This window comes from Nicotiana sylvestris, chromosome 5 (genome assembly GCF_000393655.2).
Source record: "Nicotiana sylvestris chromosome 5, ASM39365v2, whole genome shotgun sequence".
Taxonomy (NCBI): Eukaryota; Viridiplantae; Streptophyta; class Magnoliopsida; order Solanales; family Solanaceae; genus Nicotiana; species Nicotiana sylvestris.
This window is the reverse complement of record NC_091061.1, coordinates 158,159,459-158,174,836: the sequence shown is the minus strand read 5'-3', so window position 1 is coordinate 158,174,836 and position 15,378 is coordinate 158,159,459. Positions and strand designations below refer to the sequence as shown.

Below are 15,378 nucleotides of genomic sequence, written 5' to 3'. Positions count from 1 at the left end.
CATATATTGATTCGTTTTTCACTATCTTCATTGATGACATTTCGATCTACTCGCGTAGCATGGAGGTGAACGAGGAGCATTTGAGAGTGGTGTGTCAGACCTTATGGGAACGGAAGATACATGTTAAGTTCTCCAAATGTGAGTTTTGGCAGGATTTTGTAGCATTCTTAGGGCATGTTGTATCAGGCGAGAGTATTAAGGTGGATCCAAAGAAGATTGAGGTAGTTCAAAGTTGGCCTCGTCCTACTATAGCTATTGAGATCGGGAGCTTCTTGGGGTTTGCAGGTTATTATCACCGGTTTGTGGAGGGCTTCATATCCATTGCAGCACATTTGACTAGATTGACTCAGAAGGGCGCTTGGTTCTGTTGGTCCGATGATTGCGAGGCGAGCTTTTAGAAGCTCAAGACAACTTTGACTACTGCACTGGTCCTAGTGTTGCCTTCCGGTTCGGGGATGTATATTGTATATTGTGACGCTTCACGCATTGGTTTGGTTGTGTGTTGATGCAGGAGGGGCGAGTTATTGTATATGCTTCACGTAAGCTGAAACCCCATGAGAAAAATTACCATATACACAATTTGGAGTTGGCCGTGATTGTTCATGCTCTTAAGATCTTGAGGCATTATCTTTATGAGGTGTCCTATGAGGTTTACATTGATCATTGCAGCTTGCAGCATTTGTTCAAGCAAACGGATCTCAATTTGAGGCAGCATAGATGGCTTGAGTTACTGAAGGATTATGATACCACCATTCTTTATCATCTGGGCAGAGCGAATGTAGTTGCGGATGCCTTGAGCAGAAAGGTAGAGAGTATGGGTAGCTTGGCATTCATTTCAGTTGAGGAAAGGCCATTAGATTTCGACATTCAGTCCTTGGCTAACAGACTTGTGAGGTTGGACATTTTAGAGCCCAGCCGAGTTATTGCATGCATCGTTTCCCAGTCTTCGCTATTGGAGTAGATCATGGCCTGATAGTTTGATGATCCACACTTGTTGGTTATCAGAGAGACCGTACTACAGGGTGGTGCCAAGGAGGTTACTATCAGCGAGGATGGTGTTCTGCGACTCCAAGATCACTTACGTGTTCCTAATGTTGATGGGCTGATGAAAAAGATTTTGAAGGAGGCACACAGTTCTTAGTTTCTATTCATCCAGGTGCTACAAATATGTATCAGGAGTTGATGCAGCATTATTGGTGGCGACGGATGAAGAAAGACATAGTTGAGTATGTTGCGAGGTGTCTAAATTACCAGCAAGTTATGTATGAGCACCAGAGGCCAGGTGGCCTACTCCAGCAGATGACTATACCTGAGTGGAAGTAGGAGTGCATTACTATGGACTATGTAGTTGGGTTGCCGCGAACCTTGCGGAAGTTTGATGCAGTTTGGGTCATTGTCGACAGGCTGACCAAGTTGGCGCACTTCATTCCGTTGGTGACTACGTATAATTCAGAGAGGTTGACCCAGATTTATATTTCGGAGATAGTTCAGTTGCATAGTGTGCCTATTTCTATCATATCAGATAGGGGCCCTCAGATTACTTTACATTTCTGGAGAGCAGTACAGAGTGAGTTGGGGACCCGTGTAGAGCTCAACATAGCTTTTCACCCATAAACTGACGAGCAGTCGGAACGGACAGTTCAGATCTTGGAGGATATGCTCAGAGCCTGTGTGATTGACTTTGGAGGGTATTGGGATGGATTCTTGGCTTTGGCTGAGTTTTCTTACAATAATAGTTACTAGTCCAGCATCGAGATGGTTCCATTTGAGGGTTTATATGGTTGGCGATGTCGTTCTCCCATCGGATGGTTTGAGCACGACAAGGCTAAGCTATATGGTACTGATTTGGTGAAGGATGCCTTGGAAAAAGCAAAGTTGATTTAGGAACAACTTTCCATAGCACAAGTTAGAAAGAAGAGTTACGCGGATCAGAAAGCGCATGATTTATCATTTATTGTGGGTGAGAAGTTTCTCTTGAAAGTCTTTCCAACAAAGGGATCATGAGGTTCGGGAAGAAGGGCAAGTTGAGCCCAACGTTTATAGGTCTGTTAGAGGTGTTGAGACGAGTTGGAGAGGTTACTTATGAGCTTTCTTTGCCTCCCAGTCTATCAGGAGTTCTTCCGGTTTTCACGTGTCTATGCTCCGGAGATATCAGCACGATTCAGCTAGATGAGAGCATGGGTTATAAGGAGGAGCCAATTGCCATTGTTGATAGGCAAGTTCGCCAATTGAGGTCCAAGAGGATTTCTGCGATAAAGGTTCAGTGGAGGGACCAACCAGTCGATGAGGCGACTTGGGAGTCTGAGAAGGACATACGGAGTAGATATCCACACTTATTCAGCACTCCGGGTATGATTCTAGACCTGTTCGAGGATGAACGTTTGATTAAGATGTAGAGAATGTAACGACCCGACCAGTCATTTTGCTTTTTAGAACCCCTTTTCCTAAATAAGGCTCCTCGTATGTGATTTTACTATTTTATAACTTGCGGGGATGATTAGTTTGGGATTTGGAAGAGTTCATGTTGAAATCCGAACACTTGGTTCCATGGTTTAGCCTTAAAAGTCTAAGTATGACTTCGGTCAATATTTTGAGTAAACGACCTCTGAATCGGGATTTGACGGTTCCAATAGTTTGTATGATGATTTCGGACTTGGGCGTATGTTTGGATCGGGTTTTGGATGACCAAGGAACGTTTCAACGCCTAATAGTGAAAGTTAGCTCTTTGAAGGTTTTAAAGTTCTTTAAATTTTGTTTGGAGTAGGTTTTTGTATTATCGACATCATATTAGGATTCTAAGCCTGGGAATAGCTCCGTAGGGTGATTCTAGACTTAAGAGCGCGACCAGATGTAGATTTGGAGGTCCGTAGGTCGTTTCGGGGTCATTTGGCAAAATTTAGAAATTTGAAGAATTTTGAGAAGTTTGACCGGGAGTGAACTTTTTGATATCGGGTTCGGATTCTGATTTCGAAAGTTGGAGTAGGTCCGTAATGTCATTTAATATTTTCACATAAAATTTAGTGTCATTCCGAGTAGTTTAAGCATGTTTCGACGCGTTCGGAGCAAGTTGAAGAACTTGAAGTTCATATGTTTTATTCAGTTGGTTTGGGTGTGATTCTTAGTATTGATGTCGTTTTGTGCATTCCGAGAGTTTGAGTGAGTCCTTTTTATAATTTCAAACTTATTGGTACGTTTGGACGGGGCTCCGGAGGCCCTAGGCGTTAAACGGATGAGGCTCGGATCAAGTTTGGAATTGAAGGAAAATGCTGAAGCTTTCAGCTTCTGGTGCGATCACACCTGTTGGCGAGCCGCATGTGTAAGAAATGAGCCTCAGAAGCGGACTAGCCAAGGCTGCCCAGGACCACAAAAGCGAACAATTTTGAGCACCTGCGAACGCGCAGGTGCAATGGCAGTGACCGCAGAAGCAACAAGGTATGCAGGCGCGGGAAAATGGTCGCAGCAACAGTTGCGCAGGAGCGGCCCTAGCTCCGCAGCCACGGGAAACGCTAGGCAGTGAGGTTGTTTTAAATTGGGGTTTGAGCGTTTTTGCTCATTTCTTTACTTCTTGGGGGCGGTTTTGGAGCTGGTTAGAGAGGAATTTTCACCATTTATTTAGAGTATGTAATTTCTATCTATTGTGAGTTAAATACATAGTTTATGAGTAGATTTAACATGAAAATTATGGGCTTTGGTGAAAACCTAGGTTTTTGATAAAAATGGGATTTAACCATGAAAATAATATGGAATTTAGTGGAAATTATATGTATGAGTTCATGAGGTTATGGGTAACACCTTTCTTCTAAAATTTTCGGAATCCGGGCATGTGGGCCAGGGGGTGAATTTTAGGGATTCTTTAATTGGGGTTGGATAATCACTTTGATAATTAGGATATGAACTTCTGAGCATGTATTGACTATTTTATATAATATTTGACTAGTTTCAAGTCGTTTGGCACTGAATTGGGGGTTTAACCGTAATCTTGGAACGGAAACTAGGCTTTGAGACGAAGTAAATCTCTTTTCTAACATTGTAAGAAGGAATTAACTCTATATATGAATTTATTAATATGTGCTTTTATTTGTGGGGGCTACGTACGCACGAGGTGACGAGAGTCCGTACGTAGCTACTAATGATGCTTATGTCCGGTAGTTTTTGGTCTGCACCATGCTTTGTTGACACCATTATTTCATTATGCTTACTAATTTCCTTAAATAGAGTTGAGATTGAGGATTTCAAGATTTTAAACGTTCCTATTTTAATTTCTTGTTTTGGAAAGATTGTGGGATATTATGATAACTTGAGAAATCTATGTTAAATCGCGTCGCAAGTATATTCCGCGAGCGGAGTTAATTTTCACTGCTCCCATGAGAGCGGGCCATTTGCCTCGCTAGGTTAATAGATGCATCTATGGTTAGTATTGTTCGACCCTCGACAGTGCACACGGTATATGTACATGTATTTTGGATCGGGTCGTACGTCCTAGGTATAATTCGTGCATAATAATACTAGAAGCCCAACTATATTTGATATTGTTTCATTAGTTTGAGAAGTAAATGGTTAAATGAGGGAAATTGATTTAATACTTACTATCAGTGAAAGGGTTGTTTATTTATTTCTTGCTTTCGAGTTCTGTTGTCATTATATATCTCATGTTTAATAAGAATTTTATATATTATATGGTTGGCCCATAGTAAGTGTCGAAGTCGACCCCTCGTTACTACTTCTTCGAGATTAGATTATTTTCTTACTGGGTACATGTTGCTTATGTACTCACACTACATTTCTGCACTAAATGTGCATGATTTGAGGCAGGTGCATCTGGATATCAACCCGGCGTGCATCCTTGACTACTACGAAACTTCGCAGTGAGCTGCCCTCTTATCCTGTTCTGCAGCAGCCACAACCTTTCTTCTTCTTGTATCTTCTGTATATTTCACTTCAGACAGTAGTGTAGTATTCTTTTGTATATTCTGCTAGTAGCTCATACACTTGTGACACCAGGTCTTGGAGATTCATGCGAGTAGACACTTGAAGGTTTTGAGTTATTTTACTTATCTCACATGCTTTAAAAATCTTGATCTCTTATTTTTATTAAATTCTTACTTCTTATTTATGCACAAACGAAAAACAACTATTTCAAATTTTTTAAAGAAAGAATCAAAGAGTTAGTTCATTGTAGGCTTGTGTAGCGGTAACATTAGGCGTCATCATGGTCTATAGGAGAAATTTGGGTCGTGACACCTAATTTTCTCCATGGAGTAATTTTCTTCATTTGGGATAAGTGGAGAAGAGTGATGTATTATTATAATAAAAATTTTGATCTTTTTATTATTTTTGAGAGAGAGTACTTCCTTGTTAATTTTTACATCAAGAGCAATGAATATATATTAGTCAACTTTATTATATCTACATATTAAATAGTATAATATTCCTTGTATTAATCTTTGCTATCGAATGAAGCAAGAAAAAAACAGGGATAGTTATAGCTAGATATGTCTGTGTGATAATTTGAAGTAATTATATTTAATTATTTAAAAAAATTTATCTTGATTTCTTGAGTTTTCATTCGAAAGAAGAAAATCAGTTAGCCAAGTTAGAGAATTTAGCTAAAGCTGATCGAAAGAGGCTTTATGTTTATACAATGTACTCATTTGAGATAAGCTATTTTCTATGTCAATAGTATGAGTCTTTTGTTTTATTATGCTAATCGAAAGAGGCAAAATTAAATGAAAGATATGTGGTAGAAATATTATTTGTTAATCGAAAGAAAATAAAACTTTCTAAAACTCCATTATAATTAATCTTATATCAAGTGGATGCACAAAAGCTCAACTACTTTAACTTACAAATCAAAAACAATTGTTCTTGTTTTCAAGTATATTATAAATCCAACTCTTTTCACCGAATAGACTCTCTTAAAGTAAGATGAATAATATGAATTTGTTGCATAGATTCTTCAATATCTGTAGATGATATCATAAATTATACTATAATTTGACAAGTACGAGCAAGAAAATCATATACATAATGTGCTCGTCAGGCTGCTTTGTTAGAAGGGAACCAGGTGTATACTATAGTCCGGAAGACTGGTTTTGGTCCGAATCTTTATGTGGCTTCCTCTCTTGAGACTTATATGCAAGATTTGGACATATTAACAAAGCCTATATTGTGTTTTCAAACGCTAAGGTGTAAAATGTTGTATTATGGAATTCAATGATTCTGGCTTTGCTAGAAATGTGCAGACTTTAGAGGCTATGACATTGTTTGAGAAAATGAAGTTAGTTGGATTTTACCCAACCGAAGTGACTTATGTGTTGGTAGAGGCGGCCCGACGAATTTTGTGGCCTAAAGCCAAACTTTATGAGGGGCCTTAACTTTTTAATTTTTTTTTATTATTTATTTGAAGTCTATTTTTGTTTAGCTTTTCTTAGATACAAATTTATTTAATTTTCTTATAATCAATAGGTCCTAATAAGTATTTCTCAATATTATAGCTAATCCACTTAACCTTTTTTGTTACATTGTTGTTCTTAGGCAAGATTTTATCAATTTTAATTTTGAAAACTTCTTTCCGCTGAAGCAACATTAACTTGAGTTATGAACATTATTCTATAAGCAATTTAGGCATTTGTTAAAGAATTAAATCTTTTTATTTGATTAAGTGTATCAATTAAACTATTATCTTCTAATTGTACTATTTTTCTTGATACTTTTAATTTAGAAAATAAGCCTAAACCATCAATATCTAATTGGTTATTCTGCTTTATGGAACATTCAAGATTAAGGTAATATTTTTTCAAATTTCCAACATCTAGTGATTTTAGTTTTTATTGCCAAATAGAAAATCAAAAATATTTTCATATGTTTCGAATTGTTCAAATCTATTTTAAATTGATAAAAAATAACCTTGTCTATTATGTATAAAAGTAATCAACTCTAAAGGACTCTTCGAAAGATTTTAAAATTTCATTATCAATATTTGCATCAAATTGTTACTTCCTATATATCACACGTTTCTTACGAAATTCGGGTTCGATATTTATTTCTAGTGCAATTTCCTTAGTAGAAGTCATAGTAATTGCAAATCCTTCTTCTCTATATTTGTTAGAAAGAAATCAAACTTATTCATTTTACAGAACTCTTTTTGAAACTTATACATAATCTATTATAGTATAACAAAAAATGGGGCCCCACATATATGGGGCCTACAACGATTGCTTTACTTGCTTTATGGAAGGGCCGCCCCTGTGTGTCGGTTATATCTGCTTGTGTCCATATGGGTTTGGTTGACAAAGGGCAGTTATATTTTGACAAGATGAAGAAAGAGCATAACTTATATCCCAATTTCTATCATTATTCATGTATGGTTGATATTCTTGGTAGAAAAGGCCTAGTTGAAGAAGCTACGAATTTAATAGAAAATATGCTTTGCTGCAACTCCTTCGATGTGGGGTTCTGTCTGGGTTTCTTGTTGGGATATACTATTAATTATGTGGTTTAGACATAGCATTGTATTTTATTTTTATGGAACAATTATTTGTTTAATTTATTCAATTCAATAAAGTACTATTTTAAATATATCATTTGTTACATGTGTGTCCTTTAGTTATGTAGTAGACAATTTAGTGTATGGAGTCTTAACTCATGCACAGAAGATTAAATTAATGGTTCTCATAATTAATAAATCATATTCACAATCAAAGATACTATTGTGAAAAATATCTTGATGATTGTAGCACAAGATAAAAGTATAATTTGTCTTGATTATGAGAGTAGTTTTACTCCGACTTCTTGTGCTAGTATACTGTCACGACCCCAATACCCGATCGTGATGGCGCCTATCACATCACTAGGCAAGCCAACCCAAACCATTAACTACAACAATTTCCTTTTATAAAACAATTTCTACCACAGGTTTAAATACCAAATTTCCAAAATAAGCGTTAAACATACAATTACATATGCGGAAGTCAAATAAACATGAAAACTACATAGCCCCAAATATCTGGTATCATGAGTCTAGAGCCTCCACTACATAACTGACTGTCTGATACAATAAAAGTCTAGAAAAATTCAAAAAATAACAAGATAAGAAAGAGAAAACAGGGTTGCGGACGCCATGCAGCTACCTTGAAATCTCCGACAACCTCTGGATCAACTGAGGACCCTCACTCTGACTGAATTTGCACACAAGGTGCAGGGAGTAACGTGAGTACGCCAACTCAGTAGGTAACTAAAGTAAATAAGGTCTGAAAGCAGTGACGAGCAGTTAAAAATCATATAACTAAATAAACAACAGGATAACAAATCCATTTCACAGTTTAAAACCAGTTTCGTCATAAAATTATCAACTTCCGTTTAAAAACTTAAAATCATATACATAGCAATTTTTCTTTTCCAACAGAGGGTATTTTTAAAAGAAGAGTGAAATCAATGAAAATATCATAACTGGGCCCCTCGAGCAAGGTATCACTCAGAACATGGCCTGTCAGGCAGCCTCTCAGTCACTCTGACTCGTTCTCGTCACTTAGTACTCACTCTCACCACTCAGGCTCATTAATATCACATAATAATAGAAATCCTGCGGCGCAGCCTGATCCGTAATTGATAGTCGGCTATGCTCACTAGGGGTGTACAGACTCCGGAGGGGCTTCTACAGCCCAATCGTCATATCGATGCGGCGCACAGCCCGATCCAATACATATATTGCTACGCCGTGCAGCCTGATTCAATATATATATATATATATATATATCGCTGTGGCGTGCAGCCTGATCCATATAAGTATCGCTGCGGCGTGCAGCCCGATCCATAATATATACATATAATATTCTCACTATTACGTTCTCAACCTCTTTCAGTCATTAACCTCACAGCCTCTCTGGCACAACAATAGAAATTAGGGAACTCAGCCCAAACAGTCCTCACAATTAGAAGTAGGGTGATAAAACTAGTTTTAAATATTTAAACAGGTAAAACATGACTGAGAATATGCTTTCAACAAGTAAAGTGAGAAAAACAGTAAAAATGCCCCTAAGGGTCTCAACAGGTTGGCACAAGGCCCCAAACATGACATACAACCCATAATACAGTATAAATGACTAAAGTACGGAAAAATATAAGATTCCAAATCAAATACACAGCTTAATAGTCGCTACGGGACATACCAAGTCACAACCCCTACCAGTGCACGCCCACACGCTCGTCACCTAGCATGTGCGTCACCGCATTTATCAAAACAAGTTAAATACCGGGGTTTGTACCCTTAGTTCCAGATTTACAATGGTTACTTACCTCAAACCGGTGAAAATACTACTCTGCGACGCCTTTGACCCTCGAATCGTCCTCCACTCGCGTTGAATCTATCAAAAATCAAAATCACGACTTCAAAATATACTAAGGGAACGAAGCCCAAATGAAAATAATCAAATTGTACCAAAAATCTCAAAAATTGGCCAAACCCGACCCTCGGTCCCATATCTCGAAACTCGATAAAAATTACATCAACGGAATCCTTATTCTCCCATGAGTCCATACATACCAAGAACACTAAAATCGGAGTCCAAATGACCCCTCAAATTCACATTTAAAGTCTCTTAATCTCAAGCCCTAAATCCTCAATTTAGGCTTAATTTCAATGATTATTTAGGTGGAACTCACATTAGAACCGAGTTTTAAGTCTAAGAATCTTACATGCAAGTGATTCCCCTTGAATTCCTCTTCAATCCCCTTCAAAAAGCTTCAAAAACGACCAACAATGGAAGAAATAAACCTCACATTCGCGGACAAGATGACCTTTTAAACCTTCTACCCAGGCCTAAAAATCCTTCTTCGCGAACGCGATCAAAGCCTCGCGTTCACAAAGCACAAAAATAACCTTGACCAAATTCCTCTTTCGTTATCGCGACCCCCATATTGCGAACATGATGCTTTAGTCAGACAGTCCTTCGCGATCGCGTTCCATCTATCGCGAACGCGATGAATTAAATCCACTGAAGCTCAGCCGCTCATTTTCTTCTATGCGAACACGACACTACCCCGCGAACGCGATGCACAAAAACTTAGCCCTTCGCGAACGTGTATCTATCCTCATGAACGTGAAGGCTTAAATTCAACCTTCCTCAACTGACTTTTCACGAATGTGAGGGTCCACTCGCGAACGCGAAGAGGAAAATACCTGCAACAGCTGGACAGAAATCTGCAACTTTTCTTTAACTCAAAATGGTCTGTTCAACCCTCCAAAACTCACCCGTGGCCCCTGGGACTTCAACCAATGGCACCAACATATCCCAAAACCTTATTAAAACTTGTACCAATCTTCAAAACACCTCAAACAACATCAAATCGACCAAAATACATCGGACTCAAGCCTAATTTTTCAAAAACTTCTAAATTCCGCTTATGATCAAAAACCTGACCAAACCACGTCCGAATGACCTAAAATTTTACACACACATCCCAAATGACACAACGAAACTACTGAAACTCTCGGAATTCTATTCCGACTCCTATATCAAAATCTCACCTATCAACCAGAAATCGCCAAAAATTCGATTTCGCCAATTCAAGCCTAAATATACTCCGAACCTCCAAAACTCATTCCGATCTTGCTCCTAAGTCCCAAGTCACCCCCTGAAGCTAACCGAATCATCGGAACTCACATCCTAGCCCTCTAACACACAAGTCAACATCCGATTGTCTTTTCCAACTTAAACTCACTCTAAAGAGACTAAGTGTCTCATACCTTACCAAATCCTTTCCGAACTCGATTCGACCAACCCGATATCACATAACACGTATAAACAAAGCATAAGAAAGCATAAATGGGGGAAACAGAGCGGTAACTCATAAGACGACTGGCCGGGTCGTCACATCCTCCCCAACTTAAACAAACATTCATCCTCGAACGAGTCAAGAAACAAACCCGAAGCCTCAAACAGGTGGGGATATCTACTCCGCATCTCCCGCTCGGTCTCCTAGGTAGCCTCCTCCACGGTTCGAGCTCTCCACTGCACTTTCACTGAAGCTATACCCTTTGACCTTAACTTTCGAACCTGACGACCCAAAATAGTTACTGGCTCCATATCATAAGTCAAATCATCCAATCGAACCGTGCTAAAATCCAAAACATGAGACGGATCTCCAATATACTTCCAGATCATAGAAACATGAAATACCGAATGCACACTCGATAAGCTGGGTGGCAAAGCAAGCACGTAAACCACCTCCCCAATCCTCCGAAGCACCTCAAAAGGCCCAATGAACCGATGAATCAATTTCCCTTTCTTCCCAAATCTCATAACACCCTTCATGGGTTAAACCTTCAAGAGAACCTTCTCGCCAACCATGTAGGATACATCCCGAACCTTCCTATCAGCATAGCTCTTTTGCTTTGACTGCGCTGTACGAAGGCTCTCATGACTCACCTTCACCTTTTCTAAGGCATCCAGCATCCTGCACCAAGTCTGTCCCCAATAGCCTAGCCTCACTGGGCTTGAAACAATCAACTGGAGATGTACACTGCCTCCCAAACAAAGCTTCATATGGAGCCATCTGAATACTCAACTGGTAGCTGTTGTTATAAGCAAAATCTATAAGCGGTAGAAACTGATCCCATGACCCTCCAAAATCAATGACACAAGTACACAACATGTCCTCCAATATCTGAATAGGACGCTCGGGCTGCCCGTTTTTCTGAGGGTGAAAAGCTGTGCTCAACTCAACCTGAGTACCCAACTCTCGCTGCATAGACCTCCAAAATTATGATGTAAACTGAGTGCCCCTATCTGAAATGATGAAAATTGGGACACCATGCTACCGAACAATCTCTTGGATATAGATCTCTGCCAACCGCTTTGAAGAATAAATAGCACACACAGGAATGAAGTGCGCGGACTTGGTCAGTCGATCCACAATCACCTAAATAGCATCACACTTTCTCAAAGCCCGTGGAAGTCTAGCAACAAAGTCCATAGTGATCCTCTCCCACTTCCACTCGGGAATATCCATCTGCTGAAGCAAGCCATCCGGTATCTGATGCTCATATTTCACCTGCTGACAATTGAGACACCGAGCCACAAATCCCACAATATCTTTCTTCATTCCTCTCCACCAATAGTGCTGCCTCAAATCCTGATACATCTTCGCGGCACCTGGATGAATGGAATACCGCGAGTTATGGGCCTCCTCCAAAATCAACTCCTGAAGCCCATCCACATTGGGCACACAACTCCGGCCATGCATCCTCAACACCCCATCATCACCAATGGTCACATCTCTGGCATCATCATGCCGAACTCTGTCCTTAAGGAGAAGAAAATACAGATCATCATACTGGCGCTCTCTGATACGATCATATAAGGAAGACCGAGAAACCACACAAGCCAATACCCGACTGGGCTTCGAAATATCTAACCTCAAGAACTGATTGGCCAAATCCTGAATATCAACTACAAGAGGTCTTTCCCCAACTGGAATATATGTCAAACTCCCCATACTCACCGCCTTTCAGCTCAAGGCATCAGCGACCACATTGTCCTTTCTCGGATGGTGCAATATAGTGATATTATAATCCTTAAGCAACTCCAACCATCTCCGTTTCCTCAAATTAAGATCCTTCTGTTTGAACAAGTGCTGGAGGCTGCGATGATCAGTAAACACCTTACAAGACACACTATACAAGTAATGCCTCCAAATCTTCAACGCGTGAACTATGACAACCAACTCCAAATCATGAACGGGGTAGTTCTTCTCATGGGGCTTCAACTGACGAGAAGCATAAGCAATAACTCTACCCTTCTGTATCAAAACACAACCAATACCAACTCTCAAAGCATCACAATACATGGTATATGAACCTGAAGCTGATGGAAAAACTAATACTGGAGCTGTGGTCAAAGCTGCTTGAGCTCCTAAAAGCTCTCCTCACACTCGTCTGAACATACAAATGAAACACCCTTCTGAGTCAACATGGTCAAGGGCGACGGGATAGATGAGAATCCCTGAACAAAATGGTGATAATAACCCGCCAAACCAAGAAAGTTATGAATCTCTGTGGCTGAAGACAGTCTGGGCCAACTCTGAACCGCCTCTATCTTCTTCGGATCAACCTGAATACCCTCACTGGACATCACATGCCCCAAAAAAGCCACTGAACTGATCCAAAACTCACACTTGGAGAATTTTACATATTGGAGAATTTTACATAAAGCTTCTCCTCCCTCAATCTCTGCAACACAACTCTCAAATGCTCCGCGTGCTCCTCCTGACTACGCGAATATACCAGAATATCATCAATGAAGACTATGACAAATGAATCGAGATAAGGCTGAAACACGATGTTCATCAAATGCATAAACGCTTCTAGGGCATTGGTCAGCCCAAATGACATCTCTAAGAACTTATAATGATTATATCGGGTCCTAAAAGCTATTTTAAGAATATCTAAGTCCCTGATCTTCAACTGGTGATAACTCGAACAGAGATCAATCTTGGATAACACCCTCGCTCCCTGAAGCTGGTCGAATAGACCATCAATGCGAGGCAAAGGATACTTGTTCTTAAATGTTACTTTGTTCAATTGCCTATAATCAATGCACATCCTCACAGTGCCATCCTTCTTCTTCACAAATAGAACCGGCGCACCCCAAGGTGACACACTAGGCCAAATGAACCCATTATCGAGGAGTTCCTGAAGTATCTCTTTTATCTCTTTCAACTCCGCCGGTGCCATATGATACGACAGGATAAAAATGGGTTGAGTGCCCGACACCAGGTCAATACTAAAATCAACAGCCCTGTCGGGTGGCATGCCTGACAGGTCTGCAGGAAACACATCGGGAAAATCCCTCACAATATGAACAGAATCAATACTAGGAGTCTCTGCACTGACATCCCTCACAAAGGCTAGATACAAAAGACAACCCTTCCTAACCATATGCTGGGCTTTCAAGAATGAGATCACTCTAGTGGGAACATAATCAATCATACCTCGCCACTCAATCCGTGCCACACCCGGTACATCCAATATGACTAGCTTGGCATGACAGTCCAGAATAGCACGACACGGAGATAGCCAATCCATGCCCAAAATGATATCGAAATCCACCATACACAATAATAAAAGATCCACTCAGGTATCCAAACCCCCAACAGTCACCACACACGACCGATACACACGATCTATAACAATGGTATCGCCCACTGGAGTAGATACATGAATAGGTAAAACAAGAGACTTACGGGGCGTATCTAGATAACAGGTAAAGTATGATGACACATAAGAAAAGGTGGAACCGAGATCAAATAATACAGAGGCATCATTGTGGCAGACTGAAACAATACCTGAAATCATGGCATCTGAAGCAACAATATCTGGTCTACTTGGTAAGGCATAGAAACGGGCCTGACCACCACCTGATCGCCTCCCCCTCTAGGGCGACCCCTAGCAGACTGACCTCCACCCCTAGCTGGCTGGGTGGGTGGTGAAGTAACTGGAGCAGAAGTCAAGAGCTGACCCTTCTGCTGAGACTGACCATCATGAAGACGAGGACACTGCCTCATCATATGCCTCTCCACACTCATAACAACTCCCCGTGTTGGAGTTTGGGACTGAAGGGAACCCCTAGCACCAGAGTGGCCAGTAGAAGGACCTGGCATGGAAGAACCCTGTACTGATGGAGCACGGGATGAACTCTGGGTTGGAAGGGCACTAAGTGATGAGTGGCTCTGATAAGAACGGTGAGAACCATGACCCGATGATGCCCCACGATAACCTGGGTGAGCTGAATGAGCCTGCCTGAATGGGCGACCTTTGTCCTGCTGGAATTGACCCCTCGAAGGAGCACCACTAAAGCTACCAGATCCCCGAGGTCTCTTGGCCTCCCTCTCCTCTTGCTCCTAGCAACGAATCGACTCAATCTCACGGGCGATGTCAACAACCTCCTCAAAAGTAGAACCTGTCACCCTCTCCCTAGTCATGAGAATCAGAAGCTGATATGTAAGACCATCAACATACCTCATAATCCTCTCTCTATCTATCGGAACCAACCAGACCCCATGACGAGCTAACTCAGAGAACCGCATCTCATACTGTGTCACAATCATCTCTTCCTGATGCAACTGCTCGAACTGCCTGCATAGGTCCTCTCAACAAGACTGTGGCACGTACTTCTCCAGAAAGAGAACAGAGAACTACTACTAGATAAGGGGAGCTGCACCAACAGGCCTACGCCTCTCATACGCCTCCCACCAAGTGAAGGCAACCCCAGAAAACTGAAAGGTGGTAAAAGCTATATCACAGGTCTCTAGAATCCCCGCTATACGAAGCACCCTCTAGCACTTATCTAAGAAACCCTGGGCATCCTCTTCCTCTGCACC

General features: G+C 40.7%; 1 protein-coding gene across 1 annotated transcript; it reads left to right on the top strand.

The window, feature by feature from the left end:
- The first annotated feature begins 1,335 nt into the window (after positions 1-1,335).
- On the top strand, positions 1,336-2,396 carry LOC138869548 (uncharacterized). Its single transcript, XM_070147174.1, has 2 exons — positions 1,336-1,567; positions 1,969-2,396. The coding sequence occupies exons 1-2, from the start codon at positions 1,336-1,338 to the stop codon at positions 2,394-2,396; spliced, it is 660 nt and encodes a 219-aa protein (XP_070003275.1).
- The last annotated feature ends 12,982 nt before the right edge of the window (positions 2,397-15,378 follow it).